A 12,497-nucleotide genomic window follows, 5' to 3' on the forward strand; every position below is an offset into this window, starting at 1 on the left:
ACATACAAAAGAAAAATGCGTAACGATATATGGCCCGACTGACCACTTCCATGAGTTGGGATTTTGTGCAGCGCCCTGGCGTTTTGCCGCCACAGCCGCTAGTTTGTTTGTTTGTGTGGAACGGAAGAAAAAAACGTGACTGAGTGATTGCCCAAGCGGCAGCACCGCCGCAAAGGATACAGTAGCCCACTGTAATAGGAGCAAATTTTAATTTATGTACAGTACTGTACTTTGAAGGATTATTATTCACGATAAATACCTAGAATGTGCTTCTACTGTGTGCCCCTATAATGTTCTCCTGTCTGTTTCTCCACTGTCAGTTATATATTGTTGTTAAATTTGTAAAGGTAAAAACCATAAGAAACCAAGAAAAAACATAACAAACCATATTTTTATTATTATTATTTCTTCGTGGAGCAGGTAGCCCATTTCCGGCTAGGGTGACATACTAGCATGGGATTTTAAACCTGGCCAAACAGTAACTGCACAGTGAAATTCCCAGCACGCTTAAACAAAATTTGCACTGCGCAACGCATGCTTAAACGCACCAACAGATCGAACACTAAAAATATCAGAAGAATTAAAATCCACGAAAAATTTCCACATTTTATTAAGCTTTCAAGCCAAGGTTGTTTCGCCGACTTTTTTCTTTGCTTTCGCCTTGATGATGGTCCGGTTCCCTTTTCGAAGATTGTACGGTTTTACTTCTTCTTTAAATTCCACCATCTCGCTGATGTACTGCGGCACATGGAATTTTTCCGGGTGCTTGATTTTGTACAACCACGTCGCTTCGTTTTGTCTCCATCTTGTGAACAGAGGAAGGATCCCGTGCTTGGTCATGAACGATTCCGTGGATATTCCAGAGTAGTTTGCAGCCGCTCGCAGGCCGCTACGATGCATGGCGGCCAACTTGTCCCGCAAGCGCACAGATGCCCCGCTCCACACTGTAGAGCAGTAGTCCAGATGAAACTGGACAAAGGCATAGAAAAGCGCAATGCGTTGGGATGTTGGCAGGCCAACTTTCACACGATTTAACAGTGATATGCAGTACCGAACACTCTTTTGGACCTTTTTAACATGGTCAGCCCAACTGAGATGTTCATCCAGCATCACTCCAAGGTGTTTCACTGACTTTTCTGGTTGCAACTGATGACCGTTCAGCGATACGTTAACGTTACTTTCGCAGTTGCGAGCTGAACTTACCAACAATAATTTCAATTTTTTCTCATTGACATATAAACGGTTAGCTTTTAGCCAGTCACAGATGTCCGGTAGTGCATCCGTTAGTATTTTTGCTGCTTCTGCTTTCGAGTTAGCAACTGCATAGCAGATGGTGTCGTCAGCAAAACTTTCTAGCTGGACATTTCGTAATCCCAATTTCAGAAGCTCGTTGATATATATCGTGAATAAAATAGGCCCAAGTATGGACCTTTGCGGAACGCCGGCCATAACGTTTTCCCAAGAGGAAAATTTATTGCCATGGCGTACGCGTTGCGAGCGACCGGTCAGGTATGAATAAAACCACGTTAACGCTGAAGTTTTCACTCCAATATCACGAAGTTTCTCCAGCATAGTTAAGTGGCACACTGACGGAAAAGCCCGTTTTAAATCAAGAAAAACTACTGCAACACACTGTTTGTTATCGACAGCCTTTTTCCATGCCTCCGTCACTTTCAACAGTAATGTCTCGCAGGAATGGCCGTTTCGAAAACCAGACTGGTTCGTTGCAAGAATGCCCTCGTTCTTCAAAAAATTGTTCAATTGTAATTGGGCACATTTTTCAAATAATTTCGACAAGTTACATAAAAGCGAGATTGGCCGAAATTCATCCGCTGTTGCCGGATGAGTACATTTAGGCAATGCGATTACATCCGCGATTTTAAAAACTGATGGAAAGATACTTTTTTTGAAACACTGATTTATTAGATGGGTCATGGGTTCAACAAGTATGGGCGAAATTTCAGATAAGAGCCTATGGGGAATTCCTTTCGGTCCCGCGCATTTCCTCTTAGTTAGAATTTTGCCGAACATGTCAACTACCATGTCTGGGGTAATCTGATCGAATTCGAAAGTCGCCGTGTCAGCCTCCTTCGGGAGGACAGCTACGGGATGCCGTTCACCATGCTCCCCCATTGTAGCAAAATGCTTATTCAATGTATTCAAATCGACGCCCACAGTATCGCTTTGGCTTTTCTTTCCCCGCAAGCGATTAATTTCGCGCCACATCACTTTAGAATTTTGCGCATTTTTTTCAAAATAATCCTGTTTTGCGTTCTTGATTGCAGTAAACAGATCTCGCTTCAAATTTTTGAATTGTCGATTATTGCTTTCATACTCGGAAGCACTTTTCGACATTTTTCTTCCTTTGTATGCAAGATTTTTATTTTTTATTAAACGCCTAATGTGACCGTTAATCCAAGGTGCACTGCTGTTCGAAGCTCTTTTCGATCGTAACGGATAGCACCGTTCAATTATATCAGCCAAACCACCAACAACATTCGACACTTCTTCGTCAACGTCAGGATAATCCACGTAGTTTACGTACCGCTTCATAAAATCGAATACTTGGCTCTTAAAAGACTGACTACTAGTCGCTTTCCAATCTCTATAATAAACCACCCTGTGCTCCGGTTGCGCACACTGAAATGCAGAGACCGTTTTGCACAGCTTGTGATCCGAAAAACTTATATCTGACGGCTGGCACGATGTGTACGAATTCTTAGGACTGCATAAAATTACATCAATTTTGCTGGACGTTGTAAATAAAGTATTATCTGATTGTCTCAGGCGTTGGGCTACCCGAGTATATCCGATTACCTTATCTTCGAACGAAAATTCATCCACAAAATCTCTGAAAAGTTTAACATAGGGGCTCGACGAACCAGGGGAGGAATCGATGTTAAAGTCACCCATGACAATGTGATCACAATCCGGATGTTTCAGTAATACTTCTCGCAAATGATCAAACAAAGCTTTTGTTTCAGTGGAAGTCGAATCTGGCTGACGATAAACAGTACCAATAATAATTTTCCGATGTGAAACAGATAATTTTAACCAAAGACCCTCAAACCCCTTAGAACGATACTTCAGCTCGACACGCTCAGCCGTTATATGCTGAGGAACATAGCACAAAATTCCACCACCACGAGATTTACCATGAATATTAGGACGATCACTACGAAACAAACAGTATCCAGGAATAAAAAATAATTGGTCTGGATCCGAAGGACGAAGATGAGTTTCAGTAACAGCGAAGAATTTGGGAATATTATCATCAGTGCAGAGATAATCTGTCAGTAAATCAAGCTTATGATAGTTATCATAGGGCAGCCCCTGGATGTTTAGATGGTGAAACTCTATGGGCGACATTTTGGTCGATGACATGTTACAGAATCAACAAAATGTTTGATGCCATATATCATAAGAACAAGCAAAAAATTCTACGCATTCTGCCAATTTATAAGGAGAGAAGTCATAAAAACATGCATGAAGTAAGATTACACGCGCTGGCTGAACGGATCTAAATTAATCCGCCAGCCAGCCATAAAAAAACATAAGCTCACAAGAAAGAATTTCAAAATCCAATATGGGCGAAATGTCCTTTTTGCCGAAATGAGAGCTAGCCGAAGTGATTCAGTGCGCGGAAATGTAACGCGGCAGAAGTGATCGGACGCGGTAGAATTCATCCTGAAAATAATTCCCGCCTGGCAATTAGAGTGGTCCTGGATCAGACTGCTCGGGAGCACTCTTCCCGTTATGTTTTAAGTGTACTAGCTAAGTGTTTTGTACTAAATGTAGACAAATGTCCGAAGCGAGGCTTGCAAGATAATTACGTACTGTAATCGATATTTTGTAATTTATGTACACATTCAGTATGTACGTCTTAAACAGCACCTGCAATTCAGTTCAGTCTGTGCTTCTTCTGAAGGTTTCTTTCAAAACTGCCGCTTTGCATTTATGAACTTTATGTATTTATGTTCAACACTGCGTCTCAGCGATAAGCCCGAAGCCGTCTAAAAGACTGGCATGGCTGACAATGTTACGGTATCTACATTTGATCCGATGGTAAAAACAATGTTATCATACTTCAGGTAAACGCTTAAACAAACAGTGCCTCTTATTCAAACAACTGCATCGCAAAATGTCAATATTAAAATAAAACAGTAATGATTATCATAGTTCAGGACGTCACAAAATGCACCCAACAGCTGCTCAATCAAAGAAATATTTTTAGCTTTATTCCGTATGACGCTGACGGTACAGTGATAAATGAAATATCCCATTTTTAAAAAATGGTTTCCAAGATTTTCATGTGCGCTGATCTGACTTTATCTACAATTATGGATTATTGACTTTCTTTAATAATACTCACGTTAAATCTTCAATTAAATTTAATTTGTGGTGCGGTAAAGTGGGTTCACCGTAACATGGAACGCGTTTCAAACCTTGTGCGCCCAATATTGCACTTGTGTTTGTTGTCCTGTAAGTCATTTATTTTTCCTCTTTGCATACTGTCTACAAATATATAGCGCAGCTGTGCAAGTACACAGCATACAGTTTTTGATAAGTCGGATGACATACTGTATAATATAGGAAACGTATTTTGCCGGCATCCATAGCGGTATTTGTTTGTGCATTTTAATTATACTTGCCTCGTCCACATATAAAAAGGCCTGCACTAGCCAGAAAATCTAGGCCGGTGTTGAAATAACTCAGATGTATTGTTGTAGGTATGGCTGCGTCTGATTACCGCAACGCTCCTGGTGATATACATGCACGCACGGAATGCCTTATCCCATCGTGCTGCACTTGGTCATCCGTAACGTCGTGTGATATGGGAACACTACCCGTGCCAGACAACAATTTTTTGGTGATCGAAGCGTGCAACCTTCCAGACCCTTTATTACTTGGAGATCTCAAGTGGCAGCGTGGTTACCTGTGGTACTCTCCATATTATTTTAGCTGAGTCACCGAGGCTGGGAATCCCGGAAACGATGTCGGTAAGTTAAGAAGCTAATTTTGTACGAAGAAGCTAATTAGGAAGAAGTTAATAATTATTATATAGCGGAAAACAGTGATGTCGCAAACTGTACAGCGTATGCAACAGCAGAAACGAATGTGGAGACTGTTTATCACTCCTTATGCAGGTGGTGTCATTGCCGTGTCACGGTGCGCCAAACTCCCTGATCCGCCTCGTCCCAGCCAAATTAACGAATCGATGGCAGTATTACGTAGCCCAGAGATCGATCCCACAGCATGCTTGCTTTTTCGTGTTACATTTTATTATCGCCTATCTCATTCACCGACGTTCAAGCACAGCAATCTGAAAGAACGGTTCTATCTGCACGTAGTCATGGAAGTCCGTGGTTTGCCTTTTAGAAACAATCTAATTTGGGGAAATGAAGATGATTACCAAGGAAAGCATCCTAACCAGTGGCATTTCGCGGAGATATTGTTTGAGCGTCAGCTCAATGCAAAGTTTTTCATCTCCTTGTTGGCGTACCATAACGACGATTGTCTATCCAACATAAAAACCATAGCAGTGGATGTAATCCGGATTGAATACGGTTTGTGCGAAAATAGCTTTTCAATATTTCTTTAAGGCTTACGGGGATTTTTAACTGCAGCCGAAAGCGTCGAACTGGAATCTGGCGTGTGCCCGATCACTACGGCCGCATCCCCCATATCCAGCACCGCATCCGTACCGGTTTGGCCGGCTGTAAATACAATGCCTACCACAACAACCACTTCAACAACGACGGCTCAAGTTGGTTCAGGTGGGTCGAGTAAGACAAAAGTCTATAGCTCGACAAACCATATACCCTCTAATGTTCTTCTTGGCATAACGTGCACCAGATTCTATTAGCTTCGTCGTTAAGGATAAAAGCGCGCCAGCTCTCAGACACGCATGATAATAAAGCGGATATTCACGCCTATTAATCAATCTTCTTTTCAGGGATTTCTATCACAACAGAACTGAAAAACGCTACAAACAAGGAGACATATGCTAACGACACTGCTTACTACACCCAGTCACCGCACAGTGTTCTGGACGTTATTCACAGTGCGGTAGCAGACAGCTCACTAGAGCTACCTTTCGATGACGTTCTGGAGATTGCGAATTTCTTCAAGGATTTTGTCGGAACAGATATACCGGCCAACCTACCAGAAGGTGGGCGCAAGAAAACGCCGTCAACACGCTCCTACAGATCACTGACCAAATAATAAGAGCTGAGGAGAGTGGAAACCTGCAAGCACCGCCATTAAGCAAAGACGGACACGCAGCTGCAGCGACTATATATCAGGCACTGGAGCACATGTACCATACACTGCCGCCTCAAGAGGACCTATACGTGTTCAATAATTCTTTCTCGCGGGTTTACGTCAGTGCTGTTCTAATCGATGGCTCGTCCCAGTTTGAAAGCCTCAGCCTAACCTCACAACTGGAAGTTAGTGGTTTCGATCCGAAAGGCAATATATTTTTCTTGGGTGACAGCTCATCCTCAGTGGCCAGCATCGCCTTTAAGAAAGAAGTACTGAAAGAAGTTTTTGAAGATTTAAGTAAGTCATTGAAATGCCCGATTGCAGTTACATTATTATCCGTTTCTCATAAATGGATCCAATTAGATCGTTGGAATATCATGTAAGAAAGTATTTTCCAGGACAATCTGCGAATGAAACACGAGTAAGGTTCGTCCTTTCACTTTCTGCAATGCTGTCATTCAAGTTTGCCAAGTTTATTCCCCAAAATGAACTCCGCGAAAGGTCAAGCCCGATAATTTTGCTCGCATCAATGAATCACAGGCCCAAGAGGAAAGACACAGTAATCATTCGACACAACGTGGACGTACTATTTGAGGTAAGCAAAATAAACATATAGTCTCAACCAAACTACAAGACGAACCAAAACGGCGAAGTCACTTTCAGCATCCATCTGGAGCCAAAAGACAGCACCAATGCATCTTCTTGAACTATACATCCAAGCAGTGGTCGGGAGACGAGTGCAGAATATTTGCAAAGAGTGCTAAATGGGACAGCACAACCGTGGAATGCGCATGCAATCACTTCACACCGTTCTCGCTTTTGCTGACTTTGTGTGGCAGTTTATCGAGATCCTTCATTCCCAAAGATAAGTCGCTCACTTTGGATTTGGCGGTTGTGACAACAGCAACGACCATCGTTTCGGCAGCGTGCTGCCTCGTTGCTCTCCTTATCATAGTGTAGGTACTAGGTTGTCGTTTATTCTGTTGGGGCATATCATATCGTTTCAGAGCACTTTTGGATATGTTGAAAAATAATTTATAGGGTGAGAATCTGGAGACGTAGCGTTATTTGTGACAAGGTGACATTTACACGGATGGGTTTGTGGATAGCGCTGTTAGGGATGTATCTCTTCATAGTTTTCTCACAGTTGGTAGTTTACGCTCCTGAATTGTGCGGACAAAAATTCTGCCTGGCAAGTGGCATTTTGGTGCACTGGTTTTCCATGATTTGCGTTGGATGGACAGCGGTTCAAACAGTTCAACTTATTCAAGTCATATTGTATCCGGAACGATACGGGAGAGGAAATCACCTCCCAGGAGACTCATACCATGGATTTAGAGTGAAAACTTGGTTAGCCGCAACACGTGAGTAACGTTTCTCGTGTTCTGAGAGCCGGTAAGTGCGTTCGGTCAACGATGTGTAATCAGTTTTATGTCTTTAGTTATTCCCAGCGTTTTTCCGCTTCTTGCCTCCATGCCGCATTTTTCCGAGACTTTAACCACATCACTCGGTGGCTATGGTTATGCAGATCACGAGAAATGGTAACCAAAGAAAGTCGATATTTTGCAGAATTTAAACATCAGAATGATTTTACTAGGTGTTGGTTGAACGGCGACCATCTATGGATCCCTTGGGTGACTTTTGTTGTACCAATTTCGATTGCAGGCGCAGTGAACATCGTCGCGGTGATAGTGTACGTTTGTAGCCGGCAAGAATGTTAACATGTTCACGGTTCACGTTGTGAGCATATTTGACGGGCGAAAATGCTTGTGAGCATTTTTGACGGGCGAAAATGCTCACGAATGAAATCATGAAGGCTACATGTAGATTTTCCTGAAAAATGACTGAGACACCACATTTAAAAAAAGGATTGTAAAGATGAGTTTCCGGTGCTGAAACTACACGTCGCCGAAAAGACAATTAAGGTAAGTGTCCCGACTACTCGTAAGTGCATGTATATCTAGTAATCTACTGACATTCGATCCCTTTCGCGCACGACTAAACACTGATTTGCAGTGTATTCAGTCAGGCAGTACCCGATTGATTTGTATGCCTACACTGGGTTAAACAACTAGGGTCTTTGCCCATAACACTTTCCCATTCAAAAATGCATTTAAAAAATAGGCATTAATGCACAAGTGGGCCAGTGTTGCATGGATACATGTTTATTTTTTATGTTATGGGGGGGGGGGACCCTGGAATATCAGATCAACACAGGCTGAAAACTGCGGCAGCCTGCGAAACTGCGGCAGCCTGCGCATTCGTGATAAATTGAGAAAATCGAAATTAATTCTCCTTCGGTTATTCTTTCAGTAAAGTAATCCTTCGTGTTACAAATCCTGGCAAATATTTTACATGTATTTTCGTATTCCTGTATTTTGAAAAAGAATGTTATTTTTTGTATTTTTTGCGTGTATTTTGAAAAAGTGGCAGGTTACCTTCTTACCATTGCGGCCATTACCTTCTTATTTTAAAAGTTTTACATTTCCTAAATTTCGAACCATTTCAAAACATTTACAAAGCTAGTCGAGCAAAGCGCGGTTATTACCTTCCTACTTTATAATTTCTAAATTTCAGTGTGAACGTGAATTTCACGAAACATTTTAAACATCATAAAGCATTTGAAAGGTGGCCTCATTACGCGGGCATTTTTACATATTTAAATAACGTAGTAAACATTTTCACAAATACGATTATATGACATATTTCTACACTCTCAACTTTTTACATTATGGCTGCGTGCAACGGTAAACACTGGCGTTAGCTGGGTGCACGAGTGACCTTTTGGTGTTGGCACGGGTGCTGGCACGATTATATGACATATTTTCTGACGACATATTTTCTGCCATATTTTTTCTGCCTGCTATATGACATATTTTCTGCTTTTTTTTTATTATATGACATATTTCTAATAAAATGTAAATAAATAAAAATAATGATAAATAATTTATTGAATAAACGCATTTATTGAAGAGTGGTACTATTCATTGGATAATCAGAACGTTAATTTAATAATACGGATTCTTTGTACGAGGGACGGCGCTCATTAGACTAAATTCTCGGTGGTCTAAATAAACGGTGGACTATAACTAATTCAACCGTTCAACGGGTTCCTCGAAAAACTTTAAATGACATTATCGTAATAATGACAGAAACAATGTGCAGTGCTCGAAACCTATAATCGACATTTAAATAAATATCGGCAACCGAGGAGTAACTGGCCACTTTCAGCAGCATTCAGCTTAGCTTAGCAACACACCAACACCACAAGTCCAGCTTGCAGGGCCGCAGTCTCGCAGCCTCGCAGTGCCGCAATCTCGCAACGCCGCAGTTTCGCAAGGCAAGGCCGCAACACAGCAGTCTCGCAGCGCCGCAGTCTCGTAGAACCGCACTCCCGCAGCGTCACAGTCCCACACCGCCGCAGCCGCATTCCCGCAGCCTGGCTGCTTTCTCGCCCCGTAACAATTCAGATTTAATATATTATTTTCTGGCCCACTTCTGCACAATTACCAAAAAATATCATTAAGGAAGTACGACGAAACAAGTTTTTATTCAGAATCATCTCTGTACATATCTGTCCCTCGAGGTAAAATCGCAAGAAGACAAAGTAAAATTCTGTTTTCGGCACACAACCACCAGCTTAATTTTACTTGTACAGTAACTTCCATTTTCTGTATTTGAGCAAGCGGATGTTGCGCGCACAGAGGGTTTTGAGACCCCTATGTACATCATTTGATTGTAGAATAGTTTTATTACGGTGCAGGTACCCCGTATACCGGCCATGATTTATATACGCACCATGGGAATTTACATTGTACACCTGGCCACGTTTATACGAAGTACTAGTTTCTTTCATTCTTCATATTAATCCGTACTTAATATGCAGCACAGCGCAAAGCGGAAGTATGTATATGGAACCCACTGCAGTTTGGTCTTTGTAGTCTTCACCACTATACAACACATAAACAGATGTTGCTTGTTTTCACTTAAAATAACCGATAAATAACGCACAGATTTTCAGATATGTTTAAGCTTTGCCCACGTTTTTCCTTGTACATCGTATTTGTGAGTACGGACACCCGGCAGGGATGCTCACGATGTAAGATCTATGCAGTAATCGGATACCGCTAGCATTTGCAATCTGCATTCTGCATTACACCCGTGAACATGCGTGACGGCCGGGCACGGATGCTCATATTCGTGAGCACGCGTGCCGAGCGCGAATGTCCACATTATTTTTTAGCACCAGTGCCGACTTGGCCTGATATGTACTGTATAAGATTTGGGAACCGAATATACAAACCTTAAAAAGTTATTGGAGCATCGTAGTGAATTATTGATGCTATGCAAACATTGTTCAGTTTGTTGCACTGTATTTGGGTAATTCTTTATTATCTCGGTTCTTTTTAGATGTGACACCAGTAGGCAATGGGCACCGTGAACCCCGGGAATTTTCACGCTAATGTACCGTAAAATCTCGAATCAGAAGCCCACAACCAAATTTAATTAAATTAAGGCATGCTGGGGCTCGGTGTTTACGTTAATGTACGTATACAAATCATTTGGCTACAGAGTTCATAAAACAATGCGCAAACGTGTTTGGGAGTGCCATAGGTTCTCTGTAAAGGTATTAAAGCCCATTCCCAACTGCACGTTGCAGCCCACAGCAGAAATTCGCGGCCTGACGTTGCTGAAATATTTGCATAGGGAGTAAAATTCGATTTTGCACCTAAAGCTAAATCACTTTTGTGGTTATATCAGGTTTCTTAACAGAATTGTAAGGAGCAATAGAAACAGAATGAGGAGAGCGACCAGTTGTAAAAAATGAATTATGAAACTGACCGGTTGCGGGAGTACTTGATTATGAAATTAAGCAATTGGAAGCCGATTAGTCAGCTGGTTACAGTGCACCTCACAGATTGATTTCGCTTTTTCATATGTATGTACTAAACACCAAAGATCACGCAGGTACTGCTTAGTTAAGGCATAATGGCATCTAATTATGAATATAATTCTGAATTATGCTTGAACCGGTATCGAGCAACGAAGTTCTAAATTAAAACTTGCTTGTTACCACTATTGCTAAGTTTTATTAAGTCTTATGAAATTTTCTAGATTTATTTACATGACTAAAAAATGTTGATATCACCGCCCGGCGCCGATGTTCACGACCATACAGCAGACTGCCACGCAGAGACGGCCGAGTTATTCTTCTGATCTGATTACAAGTGTGGCTTGCATCAGCGGTATCCGATTACCGCCCAGTAGCTAACGTGTTCATCACTGCCCGGCACCATTCACTAAATTAACGTCTATTTTGTTCTGCTCGCAAGGCAACCTACCCGTAGAAAAGAATTAATCAAATATTATTCAGAAATAAACAGTGTCACGATTGCGTATTGTACAAGACGGACTGCCGGACAGGGAATCTTCTGCCGAATACAGTGCCATCTTCATCATAGCTGTGTAGTCCTGCTCCAACCATACAGAAATGGCTTAAAACTTAATGATAAAAGCCGCCGAAGTTTAGGAAAGACTGGTTTTTATGAGACAACGTTTTATTTCCCAACAATATATTAATGCCATCCTTTGCGTACTGAGAATACAGAAACATAAAACATTTAATTTCAAACCGGGTGCAGAGAAAATCAACACTTGACATGCATGATTTCATTCGTGAGCATTTTTGCCCGGCAAATATGCTCACACCGTGAACCGTGAACATGTTAACATTCTTGCCGGCTACATACGTTCACAGTAAGCCGAGCCGATTATTATTTTAGGCAGCTTCTACCAGGTTCGAAAGGCTGCTTCCGCGAACTACAATTTGTAATTTTGTGATTTTATCGTTGCTAGCAACCAGGAAGCGCCGGAAAGAAATTTCGGTCCGTCAAGGTGATAAAGAAAAAAATGCCGATTCAGTCAAGGACAGGTTTTACGGCGTGATCATCAACACCGGTTTGATGGGATTTATCTGGTTAAGCGTGTGGCTGGCGCTCTTCTCCTGCTTCATTGACCAAACACTGCAGTACATCTTTGTACTGCTGTTGACGGTCGCTTGCGGATCCCAGTCGGTGTACATCATTATCTTTCAAGGAATACTGCCCAACCGGAGGTGCAAGAGTACTGACGGCAGTTGGTGCGCCACTGCCGGAACGTAATATTGCAAGAATGCAGATTTTGCGTTTTTCATCTTTTTCAGATTAATCGTTTGCTTGGTCATTAGTTGCTCA

The 12,497-nt window shown here is 41.9% G+C and overlaps 1 protein-coding gene across 1 annotated transcript; it reads left to right on the top strand.

Annotated features, from left to right (window-relative positions):
* Nucleotides 1–4,956: 4,956 nt before the first annotated feature.
* LOC129581724 (uncharacterized) lies at nucleotides 4,957–7,607 on the top strand. The gene is made up of 9 exons (XM_055472937.1): nucleotides 4,957–5,000; nucleotides 5,148–5,567; nucleotides 5,628–5,777; nucleotides 5,957–6,089; nucleotides 6,149–6,561; nucleotides 6,663–6,859; nucleotides 6,928–7,220; nucleotides 7,306–7,456; nucleotides 7,509–7,607. Exons 2-9 carry the CDS (start codon nucleotides 5,219–5,221, stop codon nucleotides 7,605–7,607), a joined length of 1,785 nt encoding a protein of 594 aa, XP_055328912.1. The 5' UTR covers nucleotides 4,957–5,000; nucleotides 5,148–5,218.
* Nucleotides 7,608–12,497: the final 4,890 nt, after the last annotated feature.

The sequence above is a fragment of the Paramacrobiotus metropolitanus genome, unplaced genomic scaffold (genome assembly GCF_019649055.1).
Source record: "Paramacrobiotus metropolitanus isolate TYO unplaced genomic scaffold, Prichtersi_v1.0 Parri_scaffold0000006, whole genome shotgun sequence".
NCBI lineage: Eukaryota > Metazoa > Tardigrada > Eutardigrada > Parachela > Macrobiotidae > Paramacrobiotus > Paramacrobiotus metropolitanus.

Excerpts from the sequence above, each read along its gene's own strand:
- LOC129581724 (XM_055472937.1), top strand. The coding sequence starts at position 5,219 with ATGGCAGTATTACGTAGCCCAGAGATCGATCCCACAGCATGCTTGCTT. Across the intron at positions 5,568-5,627 it reads TGTAATCCGGATTGAATACG|CCGAAAGCGTCGAACTGGAA; the intron begins GTTTGTGCGAAA and ends TTTTAACTGCAG. Across the intron at positions 6,562-6,662 it reads AGAAGTTTTTGAAGATTTAA|GACAATCTGCGAATGAAACA; the intron begins GTAAGTCATTGA and ends AGTATTTTCCAG.